General features: G+C 58.2%; 14 protein-coding genes across 14 annotated transcripts; 6 read left to right on the top strand and 8 right to left on the bottom strand.

Moving 5' to 3' along the window:
- Positions 1 to 732: 732 nt before the first annotated feature.
- Positions 733 to 2,356, top strand: K452DRAFT_300956 (uncharacterized protein; the record flags this gene model as incomplete). The annotated part of the gene is made up of 3 exons (XM_033542388.1): positions 733 to 1,068; positions 1,127 to 2,097; positions 2,155 to 2,356. The coding sequence occupies 3 exons, from the start codon at positions 733 to 735 to the stop codon at positions 2,354 to 2,356; spliced, it is 1,509 nt and encodes a 502-aa protein (XP_033394619.1).
- On the bottom strand, positions 2,069 to 4,870 carry K452DRAFT_361105 (uncharacterized protein; the record flags this gene model as incomplete). Its single annotated transcript, XM_033546397.1, has 6 exons — positions 2,069 to 2,097; positions 2,155 to 3,299; positions 3,349 to 3,512; positions 3,582 to 4,228; positions 4,280 to 4,688; positions 4,766 to 4,870. The coding sequence occupies 5 exons, from the start codon at positions 4,868 to 4,870 to the stop codon at positions 2,468 to 2,470; spliced, it is 2,157 nt and encodes a 718-aa protein (XP_033394618.1). The 3' UTR covers positions 2,069 to 2,097; positions 2,155 to 2,467.
- Positions 4,871 to 5,068: 198 nt separating this feature from the next.
- K452DRAFT_320993 (uncharacterized protein) lies at positions 5,069 to 5,650 on the top strand (the record flags this gene model as incomplete). The annotated part of the gene is made up of 2 exons (XM_033544364.1): positions 5,069 to 5,257; positions 5,316 to 5,650. Exons 1-2 carry the CDS (start codon positions 5,146 to 5,148, stop codon positions 5,648 to 5,650), a joined length of 447 nt encoding a protein of 148 aa, XP_033394617.1. The 5' UTR covers positions 5,069 to 5,145.
- Positions 5,651 to 6,288: 638 nt separating this feature from the next.
- K452DRAFT_311352 (uncharacterized protein) lies at positions 6,289 to 7,226 on the bottom strand (the record flags this gene model as incomplete). The annotated part of the gene is made up of 2 exons (XM_033543413.1): positions 6,289 to 6,817; positions 6,922 to 7,226. 2 exons carry the CDS (start codon positions 7,224 to 7,226, stop codon positions 6,289 to 6,291), a joined length of 834 nt encoding a protein of 277 aa, XP_033394616.1.
- A 175-nt stretch (positions 7,227 to 7,401) lies between these two features.
- On the bottom strand, positions 7,402 to 8,661 carry K452DRAFT_290548 (uncharacterized protein). Its single transcript, XM_033541020.1, has one exon. The coding sequence runs from the start codon at positions 8,644 to 8,646 to the stop codon at positions 7,555 to 7,557; it is 1,092 nt and encodes a 363-aa protein (XP_033394615.1). The 5' UTR covers positions 8,647 to 8,661; the 3' UTR covers positions 7,402 to 7,554.
- Positions 8,662 to 8,806: 145 nt separating this feature from the next.
- On the top strand, positions 8,807 to 10,342 carry K452DRAFT_276759 (uncharacterized protein). Its single transcript, XM_033539292.1, has 5 exons — positions 8,807 to 8,965; positions 9,020 to 9,094; positions 9,158 to 9,287; positions 9,349 to 9,966; positions 10,021 to 10,342. The coding sequence occupies exons 1-5, from the start codon at positions 8,949 to 8,951 to the stop codon at positions 10,108 to 10,110; spliced, it is 930 nt and encodes a 309-aa protein (XP_033394614.1). The 5' UTR covers positions 8,807 to 8,948; the 3' UTR covers positions 10,111 to 10,342.
- Positions 10,343 to 11,575: 1,233 nt separating this feature from the next.
- Positions 11,576 to 12,658, top strand: K452DRAFT_311349 (uncharacterized protein; the record flags this gene model as incomplete). Its single annotated transcript, XM_033543412.1, has 1 exon — positions 11,576 to 12,658. The coding sequence occupies one exon, from the start codon at positions 11,576 to 11,578 to the stop codon at positions 12,656 to 12,658; it is 1,083 nt and encodes a 360-aa protein (XP_033394613.1).
- A 140-nt stretch (positions 12,659 to 12,798) lies between these two features.
- On the bottom strand, positions 12,799 to 14,334 carry K452DRAFT_233502 (uncharacterized protein; the record flags this gene model as incomplete). The annotated part of the gene is made up of 1 exon (XM_033537309.1): positions 12,799 to 14,334. One exon carries the CDS (start codon positions 14,332 to 14,334, stop codon positions 12,799 to 12,801), a length of 1,536 nt encoding a protein of 511 aa, XP_033394612.1.
- An 81-nt stretch (positions 14,335 to 14,415) lies between these two features.
- K452DRAFT_290543 (uncharacterized protein) lies at positions 14,416 to 15,813 on the bottom strand. The gene is made up of 3 exons (XM_033541019.1): positions 15,307 to 15,813; positions 14,862 to 15,231; positions 14,416 to 14,750 (listed from the first exon to the last, which is right to left on the bottom strand). Exons 1-3 carry the CDS (start codon positions 15,742 to 15,744, stop codon positions 14,665 to 14,667), a joined length of 894 nt encoding a protein of 297 aa, XP_033394611.1. The 5' UTR covers positions 15,745 to 15,813; the 3' UTR covers positions 14,416 to 14,664.
- Positions 15,814 to 16,979: 1,166 nt separating this feature from the next.
- On the bottom strand, positions 16,980 to 19,031 carry K452DRAFT_290542 (uncharacterized protein). Its single transcript, XM_033541018.1, has 3 exons — positions 18,613 to 19,031; positions 17,938 to 18,560; positions 16,980 to 17,884 (listed from the first exon to the last, which is right to left on the bottom strand). The coding sequence occupies exons 1-3, from the start codon at positions 18,764 to 18,766 to the stop codon at positions 17,195 to 17,197; spliced, it is 1,467 nt and encodes a 488-aa protein (XP_033394610.1). The 5' UTR covers positions 18,767 to 19,031; the 3' UTR covers positions 16,980 to 17,194.
- A 222-nt stretch (positions 19,032 to 19,253) lies between these two features.
- On the top strand, positions 19,254 to 21,887 carry K452DRAFT_290541 (uncharacterized protein). The gene is made up of 4 exons (XM_033541017.1): positions 19,254 to 20,049; positions 20,127 to 20,828; positions 20,906 to 20,987; positions 21,128 to 21,887. The coding sequence occupies exons 1-4, from the start codon at positions 19,671 to 19,673 to the stop codon at positions 21,585 to 21,587; spliced, it is 1,623 nt and encodes a 540-aa protein (XP_033394609.1). The 5' UTR covers positions 19,254 to 19,670; the 3' UTR covers positions 21,588 to 21,887.
- Positions 21,888 to 22,008: 121 nt separating this feature from the next.
- K452DRAFT_86131 (uncharacterized protein) lies at positions 22,009 to 23,007 on the bottom strand. Its single transcript, XM_033547242.1, has one exon. The coding sequence runs from the start codon at positions 22,857 to 22,859 to the stop codon at positions 22,281 to 22,283; it is 579 nt and encodes a 192-aa protein (XP_033394608.1). The 5' UTR covers positions 22,860 to 23,007; the 3' UTR covers positions 22,009 to 22,280.
- A 30-nt stretch (positions 23,008 to 23,037) lies between these two features.
- K452DRAFT_290539 (uncharacterized protein) lies at positions 23,038 to 24,501 on the top strand. Its single transcript, XM_033541016.1, has 2 exons — positions 23,038 to 23,498; positions 23,553 to 24,501. The coding sequence occupies exons 1-2, from the start codon at positions 23,435 to 23,437 to the stop codon at positions 23,999 to 24,001; spliced, it is 513 nt and encodes a 170-aa protein (XP_033394607.1). The 5' UTR covers positions 23,038 to 23,434; the 3' UTR covers positions 24,002 to 24,501.
- Positions 24,093 to 25,037, bottom strand: K452DRAFT_290538 (uncharacterized protein). The gene has a single exon (XM_033541015.1). The coding sequence runs from the start codon at positions 24,618 to 24,620 to the stop codon at positions 24,186 to 24,188; it is 435 nt and encodes a 144-aa protein (XP_033394606.1). The 5' UTR covers positions 24,621 to 25,037; the 3' UTR covers positions 24,093 to 24,185.

Genomic DNA, 25,037 nt, shown 5'->3' with positions numbered 1-25,037 from the left:
ACGCCAGCTTCCTGATGAAGTGGACTTGGAGGCGGAACGAAGCGAAAAATCCTATTGGTCAGAATTACCCGTAATTCCGGCTCCCAGTCTGGATTACCAACCTGCCAAGCGACCACGGCTCCTTCTCGTACGCAGCTTTCCTCCACGGCCAAACAACTCCCCTGTGCTTGAAACCAAGGCCGGTGGACCGGTTGAGCAAGCTTACGGAGCAGCATGTCAACTTCGCACTCAAACCAACCAAAACGCCTCGCCCCCAGGGTTTCGGTTGCTTGCGAATCTTGTCGAAGCCGTAAGGCTAGATGCAATGGCGCTAATCCTTGCGCATTATGCGTGCGACAAGGTCTCGAATGTACCTATCGTACCGGGAAGCCGCGCGGAAGAAAAAAGCGGAGCAGGCCAACCGAATGCTTTACTCTACCAGATTTGAGGCCAAGCTCGGACAATCCTTCGCCCTATCAAGACTACCAGGATACGCCGATCCAACGCGAGAGGCTGCGGGAACTACGGGCGGGGATCGGTGTCTTCAATCCAACTTCGGGCGGCTTCCAGTTCCATGGTCCGTCCTCTTACTACTGCTTCCTCCAGAGAGTCTATCAACGCATTTACCGGCGCGACGGTGATGATCTCATGCTACAAAAGGAATCAAACTGTCCTGGAGGTGTATCCAAGTGGGGATTGGATAAATTCATTTTCTCTGCTAAAAGCAATACCCAGCATACGACAAATAAAACCATGAGAGAGGCGCTACTTCCCAAGGACCTCGGGGACACGTTCATATCGGCCTATTTTAATATAATTCACCCGCAAATTCCCGTTCTGGTATATAGCGAGATCCAGAAACACTGGTCCAAGTTGTGGGAACCGCCGGACCGCAATGATCGGGGCGCCGCACAAAGGGCTCTGGTTCTCATGGTTCTTGCCATCGGAGCGCAGGTGACAAAGCTTCAGAAGACTGGTGAAGCCGAATGCTTCACAAAGTGGGCGGAGTATTTTTGCGACCGTGCTCAGCTTCCGCCGGCACATCTTCAAGAGCCCACACTAGAAGCTGTTCATTACTACCTTCTCAAGGTCTGTCAGACCTTCGTGTGCATCCGTCTTCTACATCTCCAAGCTGACCGTTAACCAGGCAATGTACTATTTCCAGGGAATGAGATATGGTGACGGGTATATATATATTGGCTACGCTGCCCGAAGCGCGCATTCTTCAGGCATCCATACGTCGCAAGTGACCGCCGGGTCTAATGCTGGCATGAACCGTCTACGCCTGACCTTTTGGTCAATATTCTCTCTGGAGAAGCTTAATGCACTGTTTTCAGGACGGCCATCAAGCCTTATCGAGTCTCAGGTTGATGCAGAATACCCGATTGACCTTACAGTTACTGGGGAATGTCCTGTATGGCTGCGGCCTTTGGTTTTCAATGCATATACAAGAGCATCGGCCGAAATTGGAAAGATCGTCGACAAAGTCCTGAACGGAATTTATCCGATGGGCGAGAAGCAGTCAGGACAACCAGTTGCTTACTACGATGAGCTTCTCGAATCATTAGTCGTGACTCTCCCACGGTATCTGAGCTTCCAAGACAGTGAGGCTCCGCTTGGTGAGAGTTGGCAAGAGATCCAGCGCCTTTATCTGGGGATCGAGTTCTACCTGACCCGCGTCCTTATCCACCGTCCTGCCCTCATCTCTGCTGCCGTATTTGGCTACGACGACGACCCTCATAAAACTGCCGCATTGCAAAAATCTATCGACACTGCGTGCAGTTCCGCAACAAGTCTTGTCAAGTTGGTCTCGGAAGCTTGCCATAAGCGAGCCCCAGGTATCATCCAAGACGGTGGAGTTGCATTCTACCTCATCTCCGCCTGCGTTACACTGCTCTACGATGTCCTAGACCCCAAAACATTACCTGACCGTGCGAAGGCCACGTTCGAAGTGGTCGAGAGCGGCATCCAGTGCCTAGACAAAATGGCGCATGTTGGCCCAACGACCGGCAAAGCTTTGAGTTTAGAGATTATGAAAGTCGCCAAAGGTGCTCTTTGCTCGGGCAGCGAGGATGTAGGACTAGGAGGTGACTTTACGGAAATATTCCCCTGGCTTAAGTACCTAAACACCCGTGTGCTACATCTTGTTTGTCAAGTTGCTAACGGTATTCGCAGTGACATTACGTTCGAGAGGATAGATCTATACCAAGAGGATCAAATGCACTCGATGCTCGAGTCGGGAGTCATCTCGAATCTTTCGGACTGGCTATCTGAGTCGCAGTCCAATATCCAGCCTTTTAATTCCATTCAAAGCACCGGGGACCCAAATATCTGGGGAAATGAGCTGGATGAGATTGGACTGCCTAGCACCTTTTAAGGCTCCTGGGAGTATACCGAGTTTATTTCTCCTAGGTCTATTAGTAGCTGGCAAACGAACATCCAAGGTGATAATAGGTTGTTGCTGCAGAATTCATACTGCGACATCAACTTAGGCTCTCGACATGTTGAATCCATGATAGTCGCCCGGTAAATCCAGTCCGATTTCTGCCCAGAACGCGTCGTCCAGCGAGACATTAGCTCCCAGGTCGCCTACTCCACCATCGCCAACCAGAGCGTGTACAGAGCCGATACCATCGTCGGGTAGATGCGGAGACAAGTCTTGCAGGCCACCACGATCGCCAGTCGCACCCTGCGGCGCAGAGAGCTCAGCCATCTCAGTCGCGGCATCATCGCCAGCCCTCAGCTTCCGATACAGCTCCTGAAGGTTCCGGCAGATCCTTCGCGCAATATCCCACGAGACAGCCAGCTCTTCCAAAATCTGCAGACACAGCTCAATATTGTGAATGTTCCTTACGCTCAAGCCTGCATCACCGCCAACACCTCCACTCCCAGCACCACTGCTACCCATCTGAATCAGCACCAGCGCAGCCCACAGCGTGCAATGCGTCGCAGAGACGGGGCTCTTGCGGAAGCTGCCGAATGCTTGACGGTACTTTTTAGCGACGAGGCAGATGCGCTCGGCGGCATCGAGGCACATTTCTCTCGCTTTTATGCCGTTGAGAGAGGCGCTGCTGCTGGTTGCCGGGGGTTGGGGTTTTAGTGGCGATTTCTTGACGAGGAAGGGTTTGAGAAGCAGGATGAAGGTCGTGTGGTACGTCATGTGGAGAGTGTAGGTTTGCGGAGAGGCTTGCAGGCCGCCACTGGGCTTGTCGATGCGTAGAGCTGATGGGAGGTCGTGCACCCAGGTTTTGAGTTCGAGGATGCAGGATGTGAGGAAGGAAGTTCGTTGGGATGCCTGCAGAGAGGGCTTGGGCGCGTATCTGATGGGGTTTTAGTGGTAGTTACGTTGGTTGGGGGAGTTGTGCTTACAATGCGAGGAACATGTTTTCGGAGATGTGGCTTAGTTTTATTAGGGCACAGTGCAGCAGTGCTGCATCAGTACTGGACATGCCGGCGATGGCTACCTTGGAAGTTGCTGCTCCGGTTTCGGGTGAGACGAAGCCCGATGGCAAGTTGACTACACCTTGGTTGTCCTGAACACAGAACTTGATCAGCTCTGGAAGCAGTGAACAGCAGAAGAGACTATTGAATCTGGTTCTTACCAACATAGTGCAGACCCGTCCCGTGTAGCTTGCAGATAGCTTGTCATCACAATAAAGCGCCCAATAAATCTGTCTTCTTAACTCAGCTTCGTCTGATGGCATAGTATTCGAGCCGGTCAGTGAAGCCATATCTAGATTCAGTCCCATATCTAGCGCTAGTCGATTAGCCATTCCTTGATGAAGCCAGCCGGCTGCATCCGCTCCGATAGCCTGAGCAGTTAGAATGCAATTCGCATACAGGGAGCCCACTGTCATACATACAACATAAATAGTATTGAGGAGAGACAATGACTGGATGGTCGTAACGCTGGGCCATTTGAGGTCAGAAAGAAGCTGAAGCTCTGCTTTTTCTACGAAACACCGACCAGCGGTGTTGGGATCGTTCACGTCCAAGCGTACTTCGGGCCTGTCGGAAAAACGAGACCCTACGGCGAGGATACAGTTAAGAAGCAGGGGGCTGTAATATCGACCACTGTTCATCTCGCTTTCTCTATAAAGCTTTTCGTCAACAACTTGGCACCATGGCTGTTGCCAGTAGAAGAACAGGTCGACTAAATGAGATTTCAGCTCGTAAGGTACTTCGTCATCTTCTTCCGACAAGGGTAAAACTCGTTTGAGTGGGATATGCGGCTCCAGGGGCTTAGGGGCTGGCATGTTATAGTTAGTTTATTTCAGCAATTGCGAATCTCGTATTTTACCCTCGGAAAGCTGGAATTCAAGGCGTCCACTACTAGGCCCAAAATAATGCATCTCGCCATCCTGGTCGAACGTCACAGACTCATCCAAAGTCAAAGAGCGCTCATAGGCCACGCATAGCTCTTCGAAATGCTCAGAGCTGATGCTAGCCTCTTTGCTTTGATGTGGAGCGTCCTGAGGAGTTACCGGAGCCACTGCTTCCGGACGTCTATCGTCTAGCATGCATCGGGCCACTGAAGCATCCACATCGATGCCATGTGACCGCAGTATACGCTCCAGGATGGTTATGCGAGTTCGTAAGAGCCGAACGTAAGACTGCGGCGCAGGACGCCGCTTGTCTTCCTCGGCGCTGAAACGGCACTCGATGGCACGGTCGAGACAGCGCGAGCATGATGGTTTTTGGCCATCACACTTTGAACATCAGCATTTCTACAAGGCATTTGCGATTAAGGTCGCGGTGGTAGACAGGATCGTAGCAAGTTCGATACCTTGGCGCGACGACGTCGACACGCCTCACATGCTTTCGAGGTGTATTTCCGTTTCGCGGGCTTCTCTCCGACGCCGGTGTCGATTGGGCGCTGTGCTTGAGGCATGGTGGTCGTGTTGAGTTTGAACGTCATCGATTGCAGAAATGTGGCCTGTATGCCGGAGCGGATGCTTAACCATATGCGGTCTAGCGCTTAGGAATATATATTCCTCCCCAAAGTATTTGTAACAAGGTCATATACTACTTGGGTATTTGTAATAAGGGTATATACTACGTGGATATCAACATTAACCTTGGCCTGAGTCTCTTGATATAAGTTTTCATACCAGCTCTAACAGCAATCACACAGCTTTCCCTATCAAACGTTTCAACTTCACCATCATGGCCCACCTCCAGTACTACAGCTACCCCGGACGCGGCGAGCAATCACGCAAAGACTTCTGGTACAGCCAAGCCGTGCGCGTCGGCGACCGCATCGAGTGTGCCGGCCAAGGTAGTTAAGTCAAAGCCAAAACCAAACCAACATCCAAACTAACACATCCACTTCCCAGGCGGCTGGGAGCCCCAAAGCGGGAAGATCCATTCCGAGATCAACGCGGAGATCGACCAGGCCTTCGCGAACGTGGACCTCGCACTCACGACGGCGGGCGGAAAAGGATGGTCCCAGGTCTTCCGCGTCAACTCGTACCACCTTTCCCTTGACGACGAGGCGCTGAGCGCCATGTTGCGCAACTTCAAGAAGTGGATGCCTGGACACCAGCCGCTGTGGACGTGTGTTGAGGTGCCCAGGTTGGGGGATAGGGATATGCATGTTGAGATTGAGGTTTCGGCGCATGATGAGGAGGTCGCGAGGGCGGCGAGGGCGGCGAGGGCGCCGGCGCAGTAGGGTGTGGGTTGCGAGAGACAGTTGGGTTTGCTGTGTTATGTATACCTGGTGGATAAGACAGCGCAGTCGGATTCCAAAATTCCAACCCCAAGACACGGTTATGTTGACGGTGCGACTGTTCCGGGTAGTTCTCCGAAAATGCGGGATGGGGACGTCAATGGCATCTATAAGGCATTAGCGTGTAGTAAACCGTGATCATACGCTCAAAATACCTTTGACCAGCGCTCTAGCCTCCACACAGATTCCACACACGCCCGTACACAACCACCAAACTCCACCAGAGAGGCACCGCGTCCAAACAAACCATGAGGACCCCAGAGCAGGACCAGCCAGAAAAGTCATCTTTCTCATTAACCACGCCTATCCCAATTCTGAAGCGCCATCTGAACAGCCCGCACCCATGCCAGATCTAGACCCATCAGGTACAGTCAGGAGGCCGTAGCCCGTCTTTGTCTTTGAACTTTGAACTTTGAACACCGCCAGCAAGAAAAAACGCCGCGCCCAACACATATACGCACACACACACCGAGAGCTCTTACAAGCGCCTTTGCCTTTGTCTTTCCTCCCAGATCGTCGCCTCTTTCTGTTGCCCTCCCATTTCCACTATCCATCTCATCACGTCCACGGCCACCTCATCATCACCTCCCACTATCCAGGATATTCTCCCTCTCAATGACCCTCTCATCGAACTTGATCAAGAAAATCGTCTTGCACGGCCACATCTCCCTGGGGGCCTCAGGGCCCTGCACGCCTCCGGCCGCAGCGACCGCCGCCGCCTGCGCCGCCGCGCCCTGGCTGTCGTCCGCCCAATGCGCCGTCACGCCCTTGGTGCTGAAGCCCGCGCCATCGCACACGCCCTCGACCACGCCCGCCACAAACGCCGCCACGTTCAGCGACGCCATCTCGCGCGGTGTGCTGACGTACTCGACCACCAGCGGCGCGTTGTCCGTGATCATGTAGTCTGTGTCGCTGGCGGTGGACTTCTCGAGCGCGTCTGCCGGCCGGTTGAATAGGTGCTTCCAGAGCGTCGTCGTGATGAATTGCAGGAGGGGTAGGATGCGCGTCGGCCGTGTGGGGTTGGGCAGCGTCGCGAGGGCGCTGGAGGGCGAGCGCGTCGAGAGGAGGTCGAGTAGCTTCAGCCCGAGGGGGTAGCCTTGGGTGTTTAGTCTGCCAGCACCCGTGAGTATCAGTACATGGTCAATCCCGCAATAACCGGCGTCCTCCCCTCAAACACGCCCCCACTTGTATCCATTTGCGTGGGGGAAACACACCGTTTCTCCAGGTCGGCAATCCCCGTAACCCTCCTCTGCGCATACGCAATCATCTCGACAAACAAATAGGCAAAAGCCGCGCGGCTCAGCTCGGCGTTCTTGCTGCGCCCCAAATTGCGGTCGTAGATGGTCTTGCGGTTGGACGGATACCGCAGGCCCGTCGTGAGCGACGAGCGCTGCTGCGCCTGGAGCTGCGCGGCCGCCGCTGCCTGCTGCTGGGCTTGTGCTGTTGCTTGCTGCTGCTGCTGGGCGGTCATGGCGGCGGCGTCGGTGCCCGGCTTGTGCGCTTGTGGTGCGCTGCTCATCGTGCGTGGTGTCGTGTGCGGGTGCGGGTGCGGGAGTGCTGGGCGGGATGCCCGCGCCCATGTGGGTTGACGTGGGCGGGGGCGGAGCGGAGCGCGGCGCCGGGCGGTGAGCATCCTCCATTGCACGCTTCCGCGGGAAGACTACCCGGATCCTTGCATGGCTAGGTATAGTACAGTAGGTTACATTGCTTTTGACTACATTTTCTTCCTTTTGCTACATTTAACTGGGTATTTTGATTTCCACCTGTTTCATTCCCTTCCCGTTCCTTTCCGTGCGCCTGCAATGCTGAAATCCTCCTCTCTGCCCGCTTCTCTTCTCTCCTCTCCCTCACGGCCCGACGTCCGGGTCCGGAAGCCAAACCAACAAGTCCTTGTCCGCCGAGCACAGCAGGTTCATCCGCTGGTTGTACCCCACCACCGCGCCGCTGCTCGGGCCCGGCAGGTCCGTCATTGGCTTCAACGTCTTGTCCCCCCCCTCTTTGGTTTGAATATCCCACACCAACAGACCATTGTTGCCCGAGCCGCCAATCAGGTACTGCCCGTCGGGCGAGAGACACATGTCACCCTGGCTGGCGACGGTGCCAGGAGCGGGATATTCGCCCGCGGCGCGCCGTCCGGTGGGCCCTGAATCGCGGACGCAAAAGTGGCGGAGGGTGCCGTCAAAGGCGTCGAGAATATAATGCCCAAAGCCCGTGGTTCCGAGCAGAAGACTACGGCCGTCATTGCTGAACTCGAGCTTGGCCCAGTTGCGGCCGGCGGCGCCGGGCGTGTAGCGCTGCTCGACGTCGTGCAGGTCGAAGGTTGCAAAGGGCGGCTTGTCGAAGTTGCGCACGTCGTACAGCAGGATGCTCTGGGTGGGCGGCGAGGCGATGGCGATGACGCTGGCTGAAGGGTCGTAGGCGGCCAGGTAGGGCGCGTGTAGCTTCAGCAGGCCCTGGACGTTGGGCGAGTTGAGGGCCCAAAGGCGCACCGTGTTGTCGGCGCTGCACGAGATGAAGGTGTCGTTGGAGGGATTGACGGCCAGGCAGGTGACGGTATCGGTGTGGCCCTTGAAGTAGCGAATGTACGAGTTGTCGTGGGTCGAGAGGTAGCGGATGCCGTCGTCGACCTTTGTGCTGGCGTAGACGATGCTCTGGGCGTGATGGGTGAAGCGGGCCAGGTGGACGCCGTACTTCTGACTCTTGAGCTCCTTTGCGTGCTTGCCCTCCTTGCAGTTGTAGATTTGCAGCGTGTCGTCGTCGCGGGCTACAATGGCCAGCTCGCCCGAGTCGTCAAAGTCGATCGACGTGACGTGCGTCTTGCTGCTCTCGGCGCGGAAGCAGCGCGTGGGTCGGAAGGTCGCGACGACATCGCTGACCTTTTGCGTAGGCGGAGGGCCGGCAGCGGGAGTGGTGGTATTGGGGGTTGCGCCTGCAGCCATGGTCGTGCGTGACGGACGGGAATGATCAAAGCTGCGGTTGGCGGCAACGATGAGCGTTGCGCAGATCATCGAGCCCCGAGCGTCCCGCCTCCGATTACGCACCGGCTCGTCGTCATCCTCAGCCGCCCAAAATTCCGTCGTCCACCCAAACTCCTCTCACCACCTCCTCCATTTTCTTCCCTTTCACTCCTTGTCCCCCCATTTTCAACCTATCCGAGGCTCAGCGCCCCCAAAATCCCCGCCGGAAGCTGCTTGACGCGTCCCGTCTCACCTTCTCCGATCTCGGCGCCGCGGGAAGAGCCATGTCGACGACCCTTGGGTATGCGCCAATCCCCCGGCCATTGCGACGTCGCCGTTAACCCTCGACGCCCAGGTCATTCATAGCCGGCGGTATCGCGGCCTGCGGTGCCGTCACCGTCACTCACAGCTTCGAGACGGTCAAGATCCGGTGCGCCTCTCTACCTATAGTCCTTTGCCCTGCCGCGCGGCGCTGACTCGGACGACGACGCAGGTTACAGCTGCAGGGCGAGCTGCAGGCGCGCAAAGATGCGCCCAGAATGTACCGTGGCGTGATTCACGGCATCACGACCATCCTGAAGAATGAGGGCCCCAGTGGCCTGTTCCGCGGAATCAATTGCGCCGTAAGCAGAGCACCACGCGCGCACCCAACACTGGTTGACCGTTAGTGAATCGCGCGCGCAGTACATCTACCAAATGGTGCTCAACGGGTGCCGCCTGGGCTTCTACGAGCCGATCCGCGGTACGCTGACCGAAACTTTGTACCACAACGCCAATGTACAGTCGTTCGGCATCAACATCTTCTCGGGCGCGGCGTCGGGCATCATGGGCGCGGCGGCAGGTTCGCCATTCTTCCTGGTGAAGACGCGGCTGCAGTCCTTCTCGCCCTTCCTGCCCGTCGGCACGCAGCACCACTACAAGAGCGCTTGGGACGGCATGCGCCAGATCTACGGCCATGAGGGAATCAAGGGTCTTTACCGCGGAGTGGGACCCGCCATGGTGCGCACCGGCTTCGGCAGCTCCGTCCAGCTTCCCACCTACTTCTTCGCTAAGCGCCGTCTTGTCCGTCACCTCGGCATGGAGGAGGGCCCTGCCTTGCACCTTGCCAGCAGCACCGCCTCGGGTTTCGTCGTTTGCTGCGTCATGCATCCTCCCGACACCGTCATGAGTCGCATGTACAACCAGACCGGCAATCTGTATAACGGCGCGTTTGACTGCCTCTTCCGCACCGTCAAGACCGAGGGCCTGCTCGCCGTCTACAAGGGCTTCTTCGCCCACCTGGCCCGCATCTTGCCGCACACCGTAAGTTCGCACTTTTCTGTTGGCTTACACAGGCGCTGACATGTCCCTTTGCAGATCCTCACCCTCAGTTTGGCCGAGCAGACCAACAAGCTCATGCGCAAGGTCGAAGACCGCTACTTCCTGCGCAAGGACGAGCAGCTATGATTTCACCAAACCACTTCATTGATGTACTGTACATAACGCATAACCTAGCCCGGTAGAATTTCCACGGAAGGCGTTACGGCGGGCACAAAAAGAGAGAGCGGGGCTCTTTCTTCATTGTCCTCTTCGCATGATATCGGGAGATAGAACAGAGCAGAAGAGTTTGTAAAAGAGGGAATGTCGGTCGATATTGTATGTATGTATGTATAAGAGTATCTTGGAACAAACAGCAGGCATGGCTACTGTAACAAGGTCGCCGCAGCACGCACTCTCGCCACAGTCCATCTGTCCTGCGTGGATCCAGACGACGGCGCGAGTGCGCACGTCGTGATGTGAGTCGCCCTATCGGCTCGAACAGAAGACAGACGCCGAACCAAAGCGGCACATGCCCCGGCGATGGACTTGTACCGCGGCGCTGACGTGCAGGGAGCTCAGATCAGCGGGCGTCAGCAGCAGCAGCTACACCTCACGCTTCACGCCTCAGTTGCCATTCACGTCCTCGCTGAGCTAGATGCTGGCGTGAGATGATGATGATATGCAGAGAGATATGAGTTTTTAATGCAGGCTTTGATTGGTGGAATTGCGCGGTATTCTTAGGTGAGTGTTGTTATTTTTTCTATTTTACCGTCATGTTCGTTGGACGTGAGGAGATGGTGACTGAAGCTGCTGAATTCCGAACGCGGGTTTGTCTGAAAAGAGGAGGGTACAGGAGCTGAGCTGACTAAAAAGACCAACGCACCACGTCCATCTGACAGAGCCGAGTGGTGCCAATGCGGAGCCGTGGTGCAAGTGCAGATACGATGTTGATTAACGATGAGGGGCGGGGGCGCAAGAGGCCGACAGGGTTCTCCGCAAAGAGCTCGTGACGAGGCAACCGTGGAGATGGGTGGGTGAGAGGGCGCATTCGATTGCTTGTAGCTTCGATCGCTGGAGCCATCGCCTCGTCGTCGCCCGTCTTATCACCCCGATTCCCTTTTCTTCCGCTCAATTTCAACTCCAGCTCCGCCCCCCCAAACGACCTTTCCATTGCGCTGCAAAGAAGAGAATGCAACACCCCACACGCCCGCTCCCGCTGCCGCAGCCTTTGCTCGAGCGTGAGCCTTGAGCGCTGCATTGCACTGCACGGCTCCCCGGCCCTGACCTACATACGCATCCCATACACCTGCACCACCCCCGCTCGCACAACCGGCTCGTCCCGTCCCGCCCCGTCCCGCTCTGCCACGTCCCGAGCTGCACCGCGACGTTCCTGGCCGAGTTCTGCGAGCCAGGTGCGGCACGGCACGACACGGCAATCCATGCGCGCGTCCGCCGTAGAGTGGCACAGACAGCACTCCGCCAAACACACGTCCCAGCGACGGCAGCCGGCTCAGCAGCAAGCAAGCAAGCAAGCTCTAACAGCATATGAGCGAAGCCCACGATCCCGCCCGCCGCGTAACAACCACAACAACGACAACAACAACAAGCAATAATGGGCCTGAGCGACGATTTCTGCCCCGTGGCCGCGGCCGCAGACCTCTTTGCGCCGTTCTCGTTCGCCTTCATCCACCCGCCGCCGGTCGACAGCGTCACTGCCACGGCTACGGCGTGTGCGTTCGGCCTGCCCTTCCATGGCACCATGGCAACGAGACCCGGCGCCTACGTCCAAGAATACTTCGACGTTAACACCACCAATCCATACCCCAGCACTAGCACCCACCCCACGCCCGCCATGCCCACGCACGCAGTTCAAGTCCATACCCCTACCCCGCACACACCCTTACACACAACCCCAACCCCCGCACCAAACGCACGCAAGCGCAAGCGCAGCCTCGTCACCACCAGCACCACCGGCAGTAGCACCACCAACAGCGCCGCCAGCAGCTTGAACGCCGCAACACCACCACCACCACCAGCGCACCAAATCCCCAAGAAACGCCGCCTGCACCACACGCTCATCACGTCGCGGCTGTCGCGGCCGTACGCCCAGCCCGCGACGCATATTAGCGGCGGCGGCGGCTGGGGACGCGAGGTGCGGCGGTTGGGGCGGCAGCAGCATCAGCAGAGACAGCAGCAGGGGCAGCAGCAGGTGTGGGGTGCTGGGGGTGTTGCCGTTGGTGCTGAAGGCGTTTGGGGTGAGGGGTGTGCTGGTGTGAGTGGAGTGAGTGGAGTGAGTGCAGTGGAGGCACCGCTTAGGAGGGCGGCGGTGCTGAATTGTGCTGTTAGGCGGCGGGGTGTTGGTGTTGGGGTCGGCGTGGGGAAGGGTCCGAATGCGGCGTGGGCGGGTGGGTGTCTTGGTAGTGGGGTTGGGGACGGATGTATGAGTGGGAGTGTAAACGGGATTGGAAGAGAGGAGCTCGTGGTCGTGGATTACGACGCGCTTGATGATGAGGCGGATGGCGAGGCGGAGCCGCAGGTCGAGGTGTTTGGGGCTGGGGCTGGGAGTGGGAGTGCTGAGGCTGGGGATGAGGATGAGGGATGCCGCATGGGGCGGTGGGGCGGCGATGGAGAGGGCTTCGTCAGCGAGTATGATCGGTTGGATGACGGGGAGCCGGAGATTGGGATCCTCTTGTGAGGGAGGTATGAAGTGACGATTCGACACCGCTTTCTTACAGAGAGACACAAAGCGCATTCTAACATGGCGGCTGCAAGCGTTCGTTACTGATGCTCTACTGCGTATTTATTTTTCTCTCTACACACACTCACAACACTCACCTAATGCACAGGCTCGTCCCCAATCTCGGCCATCTTCTCCTCCAACAGCCCCTTCATCCTCTCCACCACGTCCTTATACCCCTCCTCGCCATAGACATTAAACAGCTCCAACGGATCCTCCTCGCAGTCAAAGAGTTCCCACTCGGGCGGCTGGCCGCCCTCGCCCGTCCCCTCGATCCCAAGCCCTTCATTATACCAGTAGATGATCTTCCACCGCCGGTCCCGCACGCCGTAGTGCGCGTACGCGCCGTGGATCTCGTCGTTGTGCATCCAGTACCGATGGTACGCGACCTGCTGCCAGCCGGCGGGCTCCTTGCCCCCGCTCGCCAACACGTCCTTGATGGAAAAGCCCTGCATGTAGCTCGGCACGACGGCGCCCGCGAGGTCGAGGAACGTGGGGGCAAAGTCGACGTTCGACACAATCGCGTCGCTGATGCTGGACGGAGGGATGACGCCCGGCCACCGCGCCAGCAGCGGCATCTGGAACGACTCTTCGTACATGAAGCGCTTGTCGAACCAGCCGTGCTCGCCCAGGAAGAAGCCCTGGTCCGACGTGTACATCACCAGCGTGTTCTTCGCCAAGTCCGGGTCCGCGTCCAGGAAGTCGAGGATCTCGCCGACGCTGTCGTCGATGGCTTGGATGGTGCGGATGTACCGCTTGATGTACCGCTGGAACTTGAACTCGGCCAGCTGCGCCGTCGTGCCGAACTTGAACGTCTCGCCCGTTTCGCGGTCCACCAGCGCCCGCATGCCCTGCACGGCCTCGTCCGTCGCCGGCGCCGGGATCTTGCGCTCCGTCAGCCCGGAAAACAGGAGTTCGCCGACCTCATCCGCGCCGCCCTCGGGCTGCGCGAGCCCCAGGTCGCCGTACGTCAGGTCCTCGGCCACGCGCATCTTGGCCACCTTGGCGGCCATGGCTCGGTGCTTGTAGTCGTCTGTGAAGGTGTCCGGGAGGCGCACGTCCTCCTGGTACATCTCCCGGTGCCGGGGCGCGCATTCCCACGACCGGTGCGGCGCCTTGTGGTGGCACATGAGGAAGAAGGGCTTCTCTTGATCCCGGCGCTTGATCCAGTCCAAGCTCTTCGCCGTAATGACATCCGTCGCATACCCCGGCACCGTCTCCGTCTTCCCCCCCTTCTCCAAAAACACCGGATCAAAGTACACGCCCTGCCCCGGCACGACGCTCCAGTAGTCGAAGCCCGTGGGCTCGTGCGCTTGCCCCTCCCCCAAATGCCACTTCCCCACCATGGCCGTCTGGTACCCGCTCGCGCGCAGCGCCTTGGCCACGTTCGGCAGGCGGTTGTCAATCGCCGACGCGAGCGTCCGCACGCCGTTCACGTGGTTGTGCGTGCCCGTCAGGATGGCCGCCCGCGACGGCGTGCAGATGGAGTTGGTGACGTAGCAGTGGTTGAAGCGCAGCCCGTCCGCCGCCAGCCGGTCCAGGTTCCGTGTCTGGTTTAGCCCCGCGCCGTAGGCCGAGATGGCCTTGGCCGCGTGGTCGTCGGCCATGATGAAGATGATGTTGGGGGCGGCCATTGTGGAGGAGCGCTTGTGAAGATGGAGGAGAGGCTTGGCTTGGCTTTATAGAAGCGCTGGTCGCGGGTATCGCGCTTCCTGGTGCCATGTTATCGTCATGTCGCCGCGGATGGCGTGCTCAAAGATTAACGAAGCAGCAGAAGGTGGGGTGCTGCTGAAGTCGATGCTCTCGTACGTCGGTCACGGATCTCGGGCGGATGTCGCGCCGTCAAGCCCGCGAGATCATATTACGTCTGAAACGCCTCCTCCGTTTATACTCTATGCCGACAATCTTCATCCCTCTAGTTGCCGCTCTATCCTTCCATTCTTCATACATTCCGGCTGGTCCCATCACACCCGCGCCTCCACATCCATGCGCACAATCTCCATCACGCGCTCGTGCACCAGTGCCGCCGCCGCCGCGCTGTCTTGCTGACCTAGTCATCATTAGCAGAAGGAACTTATCATGCGGAATGCCGTGGGAGAAATAGCGAACTTGCAAGGAGAATAACGTAGTAGCAACAGTAACATGCAAAAAGCCCACTCACCGGTGTAAAAGCAGTCAGACAACGCCGATGTCTCGATGGGGCGCGGCCGCTTCTCGCCCTTAGCTTGGCCCTTGTCGTCGAGCGTAGGGTCTCCGGCGTTATGGCCGAAGTGTAGGAAGGTGCGGGGTAAGGCAGCAGCGGCGTGTATGAGTTTGTCGAACCGGCCGTCGGCCATGGCGACACGCTCGTCACGCGCGAGTGATAAAGCCTGGCAGACAGCCGACGGTGCGCGTGCGGTCGTGACGGCAGCGGCCGGGTCGAGACCTAGGGTACGGCGCAAGAGCATGGCCAGTGCTATGGGCGGCACGATACGCGCGATGAGGTGGACGGCGAAGTGGATGATGGGAGCGAGACGCGTTGCTGTCATTGTCTGCATGGGCACGCACGGCGTCAATGAACCAAACACGCACTCATAGGAAGAAAGAAAGAAAGTAAATTGACTTACGGCTGCTTCACCCAACCTCACGCCCAAGGTCGCAGGCTTTGTCGCAGGAAACAAGCCCACAGCGCCTGCAATCTCCAAGCGTGGGCTCAAGCTCACCGCAGATCGGCGCCACTCGTCGACGACAGCCAAAGCGATGTACGCACCCACGCCATGGCCGACGACAATGACGCGCAAGGGCTCCGCTCCTGTCGCCTCACTCAGCTCTGCAACACACGTTTCGAGTGCGGCGCGCGTGCAATCGATCTGCTCAGCCAGGGAGATGGGTGATTGACTGTCGCCGTCGTCGAAGCCACGAAGGCTGCGTGCGGCGACATGGAAGCGCGACGCGCAAGCGGTGGATTGCAGGCTCAGCTTCGCAGCGAGCAGGGCGAGAAAGGCGTGGTAGTGTGCGATGGAGCCGGGGTTGGCGGGAACGAAGAAGACAAGATAGGCAGCCATGTTGAAAGAGGAAAGAGGGAAGAACGAGTGGAAGAACGAGGAACGACTGGCTGCCTTCCTGCCTTCCTGCCTGCCTGTGTGCACCTACCCGTCTCTTACCTACCTACCTAATTTATAGGTGCGACGGCCCCAATGGACCCAAGGGATAATCGTGCCGCCAGCACACCGCATCATCGGCACTACACTGACACTGGTTCGATGCGATATCTCGGAGCTACATCCGAACCCAAGGCGGCGTTGGCGTCATGACCCTCTGTGCTTGTGGCAAGACTGTCGTCGATCGCGCCACCACACACCGCTGCGCATATGCAGGGCGCCGAGGGAGTGGTTGTGGGGAATTGGACGAGAAGCTGCGGAAGGACGGACGGGGGGGATCATATGTGCAAAGCCCAACCCTCATCGCATATCCGGCTACTCGAAATCCCCGACCAAGGGAAAGCTCTACTTCCTCTCGAACTGGTGGGCCTTTCAACACGAGCTTCATCTCCAACGACCACTCAACGGACGTCCCTCCCATGCATGCACGCTCAGACCCGCCACGCACACGCTCCCGTCCCGGCACCCGTCCCGCAGCGCCATGACACCCCGGTCGACCACGCCACCGTCGCAGAACCACCAGTCTCCGATATATCCGCCCTTGTCGCCCTGCTCGAGCAGCACCTTGAAATCACCGGCGGCCCATTGGGACCCGAACCGACATAAGTGAGGCGAACCGAGATCTGAGGGCGATAGGGAGCATGTCGTTGAGCGTCTTCCAGGGCGGATATGTGACGGGAGTGAGTTCGCACCGCCGCAGAGTGAGATGCAAGGAGCGCGTTGGGACCACGCGAGACGGGGAGGCGGGAGGCGCCTGCCTACCTCGCTGGGTGCGTCGGTAGTGGTGGGGAGGAAGGCGCGTCCCTCTTTCCTACTCCTCCTCCTCGGACACCAAGGATATCCGCTTCCGACATCCACTCGGCTCAATCGACTCCGCTCCGGCCTTTACCTAGGTAAGTACCTACCTAGATTCCCTCGCTCTTTCACACACACTCTCTCTCTCTCTCTCCTTTCCTCCTCACCATTCAACTTCAGCCCTTCCATTCTTCCATCCGCAAGGTTCCTCGTTCTGTCGTGGTGGGGTTTGCGATCCGCTCTGTAGACGGATATTTCTCCGGGATACTATTACTGGCTCCTGTTAAGACGTCGTGCATGCGTCTCGCCACCCCCACATCCGTGGCGTTGGGCAACTCGAGGCGCAGCCGGGGGTGGGGCGCCGCGTGGCATGCTACAAATGGATGGCTGCTGACTTGCTGATCGCCCGGCGGTTCACATCACGTCGACTCTCGGGCGATAGTTGCACCTAAAAAACGACTTTATTGCAAGATTGACCATCAGCAGAGTACGCGTACCTGGGTAGTACATTGTTGTTGCTGCAATGGAAAAAGCAAGGCGCGCCCATCGCTAAACCAGTCTAATCCCAGTTGCCGGGCCCCAGGTCAATTGGCTTCCCAACGCGCATATCGCTCATGATGGTCTCAATGTTCCACGGCTCGTAGCGGTACCCAGGCGGGAAGTTGGGCGGAATGTTCTCATCCTCATCGAAACGGATGCCGCGCTTCATGCCGTCGACGACAGCCTTGTAGTTGGCGTGCGCATAGGCCTCGGGGTCGTGGTCAAAGACCCAGCGGGGCATCTTGGGTGCGGCGCGACGGGGCTCGATTTTGACCTTGCTCCAATCCGTGTCCTGGAGCAGCTCGGCGTTGGAGAAGCCAAGCTTCTGGGCGCAGGCGTTGCGTGTGAAGCGAATGCGAGCGTGAGCGCGTACGGCCTCGGGCACGCCCTCGCGCGACCCAGCCAGATGCAGGCACGACGCCACAGTCACGGCATCCTCAATGGCTTGTGTCGCGCCGTTGCCTGAAGCGGGCAGGAAGCTGTGCGCCGCATCGCCGATCTGGATGATGCGTGCGCCCGGCGAAGTCCAACTCGGCTGCGGGTTGCGCCACAGCAGCTCAAAGTTAATGATCGTCTTGGGTGGTGTCAAGCGCACCAGGTCTTTGAAAATGGGCGCCCACTTCTTGGGTCCCGGCACCTCGTCCATGCCCTTGAGCACCTCGTCGGCCTCAACCGTGTTGCTCCAGCTCTCCTTTTCCGTGCCAGTGACCTGCCCGCTGCCGTTAGCCAATCACTGCCTTGGACAAGCCGGGTAATACTCACGTCGTGGTTCATGATCCAGATCATCGTGTCCGGTCGTGTCAGCGTGAGCGCGTACGTTCCGGGCCCCAGGAATGTGCGCACGATAGGCTCGAGACCCGTCTCGCCGGGAATCATCTTGAAGAATTCTTTGACCTCTGGGTTCTTGTTAAGTTCCTCAAGAGGGAAAGCCGCGCGCCACATGGCACGGCCGGACGACATGGCCTTCACCTGGCCGCCAACGATGCGCTGAGACTTGGAGCCCACGCCATCAGCCGCGATGACTACGTCGGCTTCGTAGCGCTCGCCGCGGTCCGTAACAACACTTGCGCGGCCGCTCTCCTCGTCCTCAAAGTAGTCGACGACGCGCTGGTGGAACTTCACTTTAACGCCCATCTGCTCGACCTGGTTGACGAACATCTTGTACACGAGCGGGCGCATCTGAAACGTACCGGGCGGCGTGTCGGGATCGAGGCCTTCGGCACGCAGGCGCTCAGCGACCTTTTTCGGCGCAATCATCTGCTCGCCATCGTGCTTGAACGTCTCCATCCACGCATTGTGAATTGAGATTTGGTCGTACTCCTTGGCCATTTCGGGCCAGTGCTTGAAAAAGCGCGTCGCGCTGAGGCCCATGAAGTACATGTCACCTGACGAGCGTTAGACACGTGCGCCATGATAGGCATAGGGACGTTTGCTCACCGGCCGTGTTGATGTCGGCGTTCCTCTCGAGGACGCGGACGCTATGCCCTTTGCGGATGCATTCAAGGGCGACCGTCAGGCCAGCCAGCCCTGTGCCGACGACGAGGACATCGATGCCCGAGGCGGGATAGGATCCCACGGGCTTGACCTCCATTGCTAAAGTGAGAGAGTGATGGTGTCTGTCTGATGAATGGTACTGAGAGGGAGCCAGCTAGACTCGTGCAGGAAAAGACAGAGGAAAAGAGCAACAAGAGCAGGCCGACCAAGAGGTTCTTCTAGCAGGGCGAGTGGCATGCAGACACGCAGCCGAGCGGCGGCATCCCCCCGGAAGCCGAGGAGGATCCGAGTCGAGAGCAGTCGCGGGTCTCCACCTCGAGGTCCTATCTGTGGATGCCGTCTATGATGCGACGAAGCCAGCGTTGGCACCATTTAGTGCGCGCGGAGCGGGAGATGGGCAGAGCAGCCAGGCCGGATCAGGCAAGAAGCTAATGTCAGATGCGGCGGGGGCGGTGCGACGCTAGACCCCGGCCCGGGCTAAATCGGGAATTTGGAGCTGCAAGCATCGCCCTCAGCAGACAACCACCATCGCACCCACGATACGCCTGCGCGCTTTGTCCGACGCTGCCCAGCCCAAGCCGCCACGCTCGCCGCAGCCTTGTCACTGCTGTGCTTCCGGCTCCGCGCCACTGGAACTCCTCACGCGCCGCCGATCTCTGCTGCTTTCCGCCGAGCGCTAGACTGCGAGCCTTGGGGCCATGGCCACCGCCTCGCCGTCCTGGCTTCGGATAGCGGTCTCGACGCTGCCATGGCTTCGTACGAGGGTTCGGTGCTGCTGTCATGCTCCTGTCCAGTCTGAGATGATGAGATGGGGCCCCCCTTCTTCACGAGAGCCTGCCGCTTTTCTTCAGTAGTTAATGCGATTGTCTCCCACCCTGTTCGTCAGTTTTCTCCTTGCCTTGTCTTGCCTGGCCCCCCGACTCTTCCCCGTTTTTTTACCTCCACTAGCAGCATCAGCTCGAGTCAAACGGCTTTTTGGCGCGTGAGCATCGTGCGCCATCATGCAGCTCTTCACGTACCTCATTCTTGCCATTGCCGTCGTGGGCTTCACGGCTGCGTCCATTCTCAACGCAATCCGCGCAAAGAAAGACCCCAATGCGGCCCCGGGCCCGACCCAACTGCCGCTCATCGGCCGCGTTCATGACCTCCCCATTCAGTTCATGTGGCTCAAGTTCAAGGAGTGGTCTGACAAATACGGCCCCTTCTACAAGACGGAGATGCTCGGCGCCAAGTTCTGCGTCATCTCCGATGAGAAGATTGCCGAAGAGCTCTTGGTCAGGCGCGCAAAGACCAACTCGGACCGGCCCAATATCCGCAGCTTGTTCGACTCGAAGAGCACGCATGGATCTATGGAATACCTGCCCCTGATGGGCAGAAATCGTGAGTGCTTTCTAGTCAAATTATCATGCCCCTTCTTCTTTATAGAATATAAAAGAGTAGGCACTGACGCAAGGCAGAGTACTGGTCGCGGCAGCGTAAGATGACGCATGCCTATCTCACCGAAGCGACCAATGCGCACTACCACGGAGTCATGTACTTTGAGGTGAAGCGCTGGCTGTACCGCTTGATCCAGGAGCCCGACAACTTTGGCTTCCTGCTCGAGGACATGGCGTCGAAAGTGATGTGCCAGCTAACATGGGACGACCCCTCGCTGAGCGAGTACTGCACGAAGAGCGCGTGGGGCTTGCTGACGCAGATGTCGCCGGCGGGGCCCATCACGAACTTGATCACGCCGCTGTGGCACCTGCCGTTGCCGCTAAATCCATGGAAGCGGGCGGAGCGCAAGCGGCACGACGAGCAGCAGGCGTGGTGGATGGATCGGCTCCTGGAAGTGCGCGAGAAGATGAAGAAGGGCGAGGCAAGGCCCTGCTGGACGCGCCAGTACCTCGAGACGGAGAGCCGGTCGAGCTTGTCGGGCGACTACGAGGCCTCCAGCGTCATCGGCATGCTGGCGCTCGTGGGCATCTTCACGGTTGCGGGTCCTTTGTACTACTTCCTGGTCTCGATGGTGTATCACCCAGAGTGGATGGCCAAGATCCAGCAGGAGGTCGACGAGGTGTGCGAGGGCCGTTTGCCGACGCTCGACGACATGCCCCGGCTGTCGACCCTGCGCGCTTGCATCAAGGAGACGATGCGCTGGAAGCCAAACGTGCCTACTGGTGAGTCATAGAAATAGCTACCCAGCAACGGAGGCATAGGGGGTTGGAGGGAACAACGTTGCTAATCGATGTCTTAGGCGTCGCGCACGAAGTCGAAGAAGACCAAGTGTACAACGGGTATTTCATCCCGAAGGGCTCACGCATCCTGCCGCTCGACTGGTACGTACCTTTATTCGCGCTTTCTTTTTCGTCGTCGGCTGCCGCCACCGCTGCAAGACTCAGCAGACGGGCCGGGCATCGGCAGGCAGGCACCCGGCAAAACACACAAGACGTACATCAACTAACCCTAGCGCTCTCAGGGCGTTCCTGCGCAACCCGATCAAGTACCCGGACCCGGACAACTTCCGGCCAGAGCGCTGGCTGCAGCCCGGGTGGCCGACGTACCAAGAGCCGCTGACGCAGTACCCGACCATCAAAGGCATGACATCATTCGGGTGGGGGCAGCGCCAATGCCTCGGCCAGTCACTCACGCAAGACGAGCTCGTCGTGGCCTGCGGCGCGCTGGCGTGGTGCTTCACGCTCAAGCACAAAGTGGACCCTGCCACGGGCGAGAAGATCCACATCCCGCTCGACAAGAGCAATAGCTTGCTCATTATCAAGCCCGATCCGTTCCAGATGGCGTTTGAGCCCAGGAGCGAGGAGAGGAGGCAAGAGGCGTTGCGGCTGTGGAAGGAGGCCGAGGAGAAGGATCGCAAGAGGCGCGCGGACTTTTTGGCCGCGGCGAGGATGAAGCAGAGGTGGGTTGGTGTAAGCGAGTGAGTAGGTGGGTTTGTACGCCGTGGCGTAAGTGTAGTAGGTGGGTGTAACCGCTGTTGCAGCCGCATGGATGGTCGTGTGGGACGTGGGTGGTTATGATGTGTCTTGGTATGTGGTGGTATGAGGCTGCAGTGCAGTGGACGGAGACGCATATGTACGGAGGAAGCATGGCATGCTTTCAGGCGGCGGCAGCAGCAGCAGCAAATGGTTTAGGGTCATTCGGTCGTTTCCTTTTGATGCCATCTTAATTAATTTTCTTCATTCCCCGATTGGCTTTTGTTTCATTTCTCTGGATTGGCGGCGTTTGCGCCTCGCTCGTGTAATAGATGTTTGTACGACGGCTTTGAAGCACGCGCACTCTGATACACACAGAAACATAATCAGTGGCGCAGGTACGAAGAAAATGATTGCACGTTTTGATGGCTGCTTATCGTCATGTTAGGTGCTTGGCTTTTGTGGTTAAAATTCTGCATGAGCATTCTCAGCTCCTGGCCTGACTTGACTTGCTTGGTGCTTGTGTCGTCTGTTTGCCTGGCAGCCTCCGCGGGAAGGAAAGGGCTGAGAATCTGAACCTAGAAGAGGTGCAGTGCAGCAGCAAGCGTTGCGGATGCGGATGCGGGCGCAGAATGTATGCGCGGGCTGCAGATGCAGATGCACATCATCATCTCCACCGCCCCTGCCTGCCGCTGGCGAACTTCACGTGAGGTTCCCCAAACCAGGAGGCGTTGCAGGGGAGGTGTGTATGTAGTAGGCAAAGGTTTCTCTTTGCCTTTTTGCGTTGCTTTTTTGAATTTCGTCAGGGGACGGCATTAGGAGGGGCAGTGGTGGCGGCAGTAAGCAGGTGTGTAGGTGACTGCAATAGCTGGTGTTGGCATTTACATTGGCATTGGCATTGAACGCCGCGTCGCGGGGATGTGCTGCACGCGATATGTGGGTTGGCTGCTGGCGCAATTTTTGGTAGATTGTCGCGATAAAGGCTGCGACATGGGGGAAGACAGGCGGTTTGGCTGGCAGGCATTGACCGTAACCTGTATGAGGACACTCGCTGCACTGCACGCCGCCAGGTAAAACTAAGCAGTCTCTAGCTGGCACGGTGGTAACCAGCAGCAGGCTCCTGGTTGCATCGTTCGTGCGACCAGTCCAGCTCGGCCGGCACGCAAATAGATTATTATCTTGCCTAGCGTGCGCCAAAGATGGAACTCCTGCTGAGAGCGTGCATGATGACCGGAAAAAGCACTGTGCGTGCACGACTTGGGCAAGTCTTGACGGCATCATCACCAGCCATCAGCCATTTGTGAGGATGATGAAGATGGCTATGCTCTCCCGCCCACTCGCCCATATTGATGAGATATTTTTTTTGTTTTCGCGATTGGGTTGGCGTGAACTAGATCTTAGCGTGGCTTCGGCTCTCCCCCGCTCTTCCCGGGGCCGCCGCCTCCGGACTTTGGTGATCGGGGTACCGTACCGCTTTGCACCGCCGCAACGCCGCAGGCCGCCGCCCACTGCCGCTCGCGGTCCCGTCGCCGTCGGTCATGCCAGCTCGGCCGTGGGGGAGTGAGCGAGTGTCAGTCGATGAGGACGATGTGGTATCTGTGGCTGCTCGGCCGGGATGGATGGGGGGCGCGCCTGAGGGGGAGAGAAATGCGCATCCGGAGGGCTGGTGGTGTGACCCGTCGCCGCCGAAAGGAGCGCGATGCCTTTCGTGCAACGCAGCTCTTTCCGGTCGCCAGCGTCGCATATGAAAGGGCAAGCTGCTGCTGCACCACACCAGGGAAGAAGCTGTTTGTTTGTCATCGAAAGAGTACTCTTGTCTGTCACCACCTGAAACGAAACAACGTTAGATTGTCAATATGTCGCCCATCTCGCCCGAGGCTGTAGTCGGCACCAGCGTGACGTTCTCGTTCATCCTGCTGGGTTAGTAGAGGAGCCCCGGCACCCCTTGGAACAATGTCTAACGATGGCACCTAGGCAACGCCATCACGCAGTCGTTCATGAGCGTGCCAGCGGTGCTGCTCGATTTCCCCAAGCCCGGCACGCCCGAGCACGCGGCGCGCGCGCAGCTGCTCGGACGGCAATGGCCCGTCTTCCACCGCATCGGCAACAACTTCATGCGACCCATGAGCATGTTCGGCATCTTCGGATACGGCTTCACGGCGTGGGCCATGTCGCAGGGCCGGCTCAAGGGCGACTGGCGCTTGCTGGCCGTGTCGTCGCTGTGCCACCTCATTGTCGTCATCCACTCGGCCATCAACCTGCAGCCGCTGAACTATAAGATCGAGGCGTGCGCCGACGGCAAGAGCGAGAAGATTGATCTGGCCCAGGCCGAGGAGTTTGGTCGCTCTTGGATTAGGTGCAATTTTGTGCGGGTTGTGTGCCCACTCGTTGCAGGGTCGCTGGCGTTGTGGCAGTTTTTGTGAGAGGAAGGAAGGAAAAGTGAAGAAAGTGTTTGGTGGAAGGCATGAGTCGTGGGGAGAGCGGGGAGCGGGTTGGAATGACTCGGGGCGGGGGCGGCAAGCGGCACGGCGGGACGATCATTTTGCTTTGATTTTGATTTTATTCTTTCTTTGTTCCTTCCTCCATCAATCTACCTGATTCCATCACCTACTCGTCGTCAAACCCTGGCGGCTTCACGTTCTTGCGCATCTCGAGCGCCTTGGCGCTGTCGACAAACTCCGTCACCTCGATCACCTCGCGCTGGTCCTCGGACAACTGCACAATCATGACGCACTCGTTTGCCCACTCCCGGCCTCCCTTCATCACTCCCTCCATCTTGGCGTTGATGATGACGGCGTTCTTTTGTGTGTCCTCGAAGATGGCATTGGGTACCATGGCGAAGCTCTCGAAGACGGAGAAGATGCCCGCCGCGTGCTGCTCAAAGGCCTCGCGCCCGCGCGTCGCCATGCCCAGTGACTCCGGGAGCACGCTGTGCTTGAAGTTGGCGGCCAGGGGAGCAATCAGCGTCGATACGGATAGGCTGCCGTAGCCGTCGAGCAGCGTGTAGACGGTGTTGAGGCGGGTCGAACGTTGGATCGTCATTTTGCAGAGTGTGGTTGAGTTTTTGAGTTAACGAGTGAAGCAACTGACGATGATGATGGTGCTTTGAAAGAATTGGCGTGTGTCTGGTGTAGTGGAAGGGCCAATGCTACTGCGCGAAGCCGGGTAGAAGAGTGATGTTGACTGATGACCAACAGACTACAGAGTTGCTTGTTTGGCATGTAGCTGTCGGTTCCCCAATGTCTCTAAACTGACAGATGCAGCTCTGGTTCTCCGCCGCGGATTCCGTACGGAGACCCGAAACCTAAGCCGGAACAGAGCTGTCCTCGGCCGCCCACATGCATCGGACTATTTCTTGGAAGCCGGCCAGACTACATCAGCTCCCGTGTCCGACCGCATCAGTCCTCAACCTCTTCTCCGCTGGCTCCCTAAACATCCTACAAATCACAGACACAGCAT

This window comes from Aplosporella prunicola, assembly GCF_010093885.1.
Source record: "Aplosporella prunicola CBS 121167 unplaced genomic scaffold K452scaffold_22, whole genome shotgun sequence".
In the NCBI taxonomy this organism is placed as follows: Eukaryota; Fungi; Ascomycota; class Dothideomycetes; order Botryosphaeriales; family Aplosporellaceae; genus Aplosporella; species Aplosporella prunicola.
The sequence above is the reverse complement of the archived record's forward strand: the minus strand, read 5'-3'. Positions and strand labels throughout refer to the sequence as shown.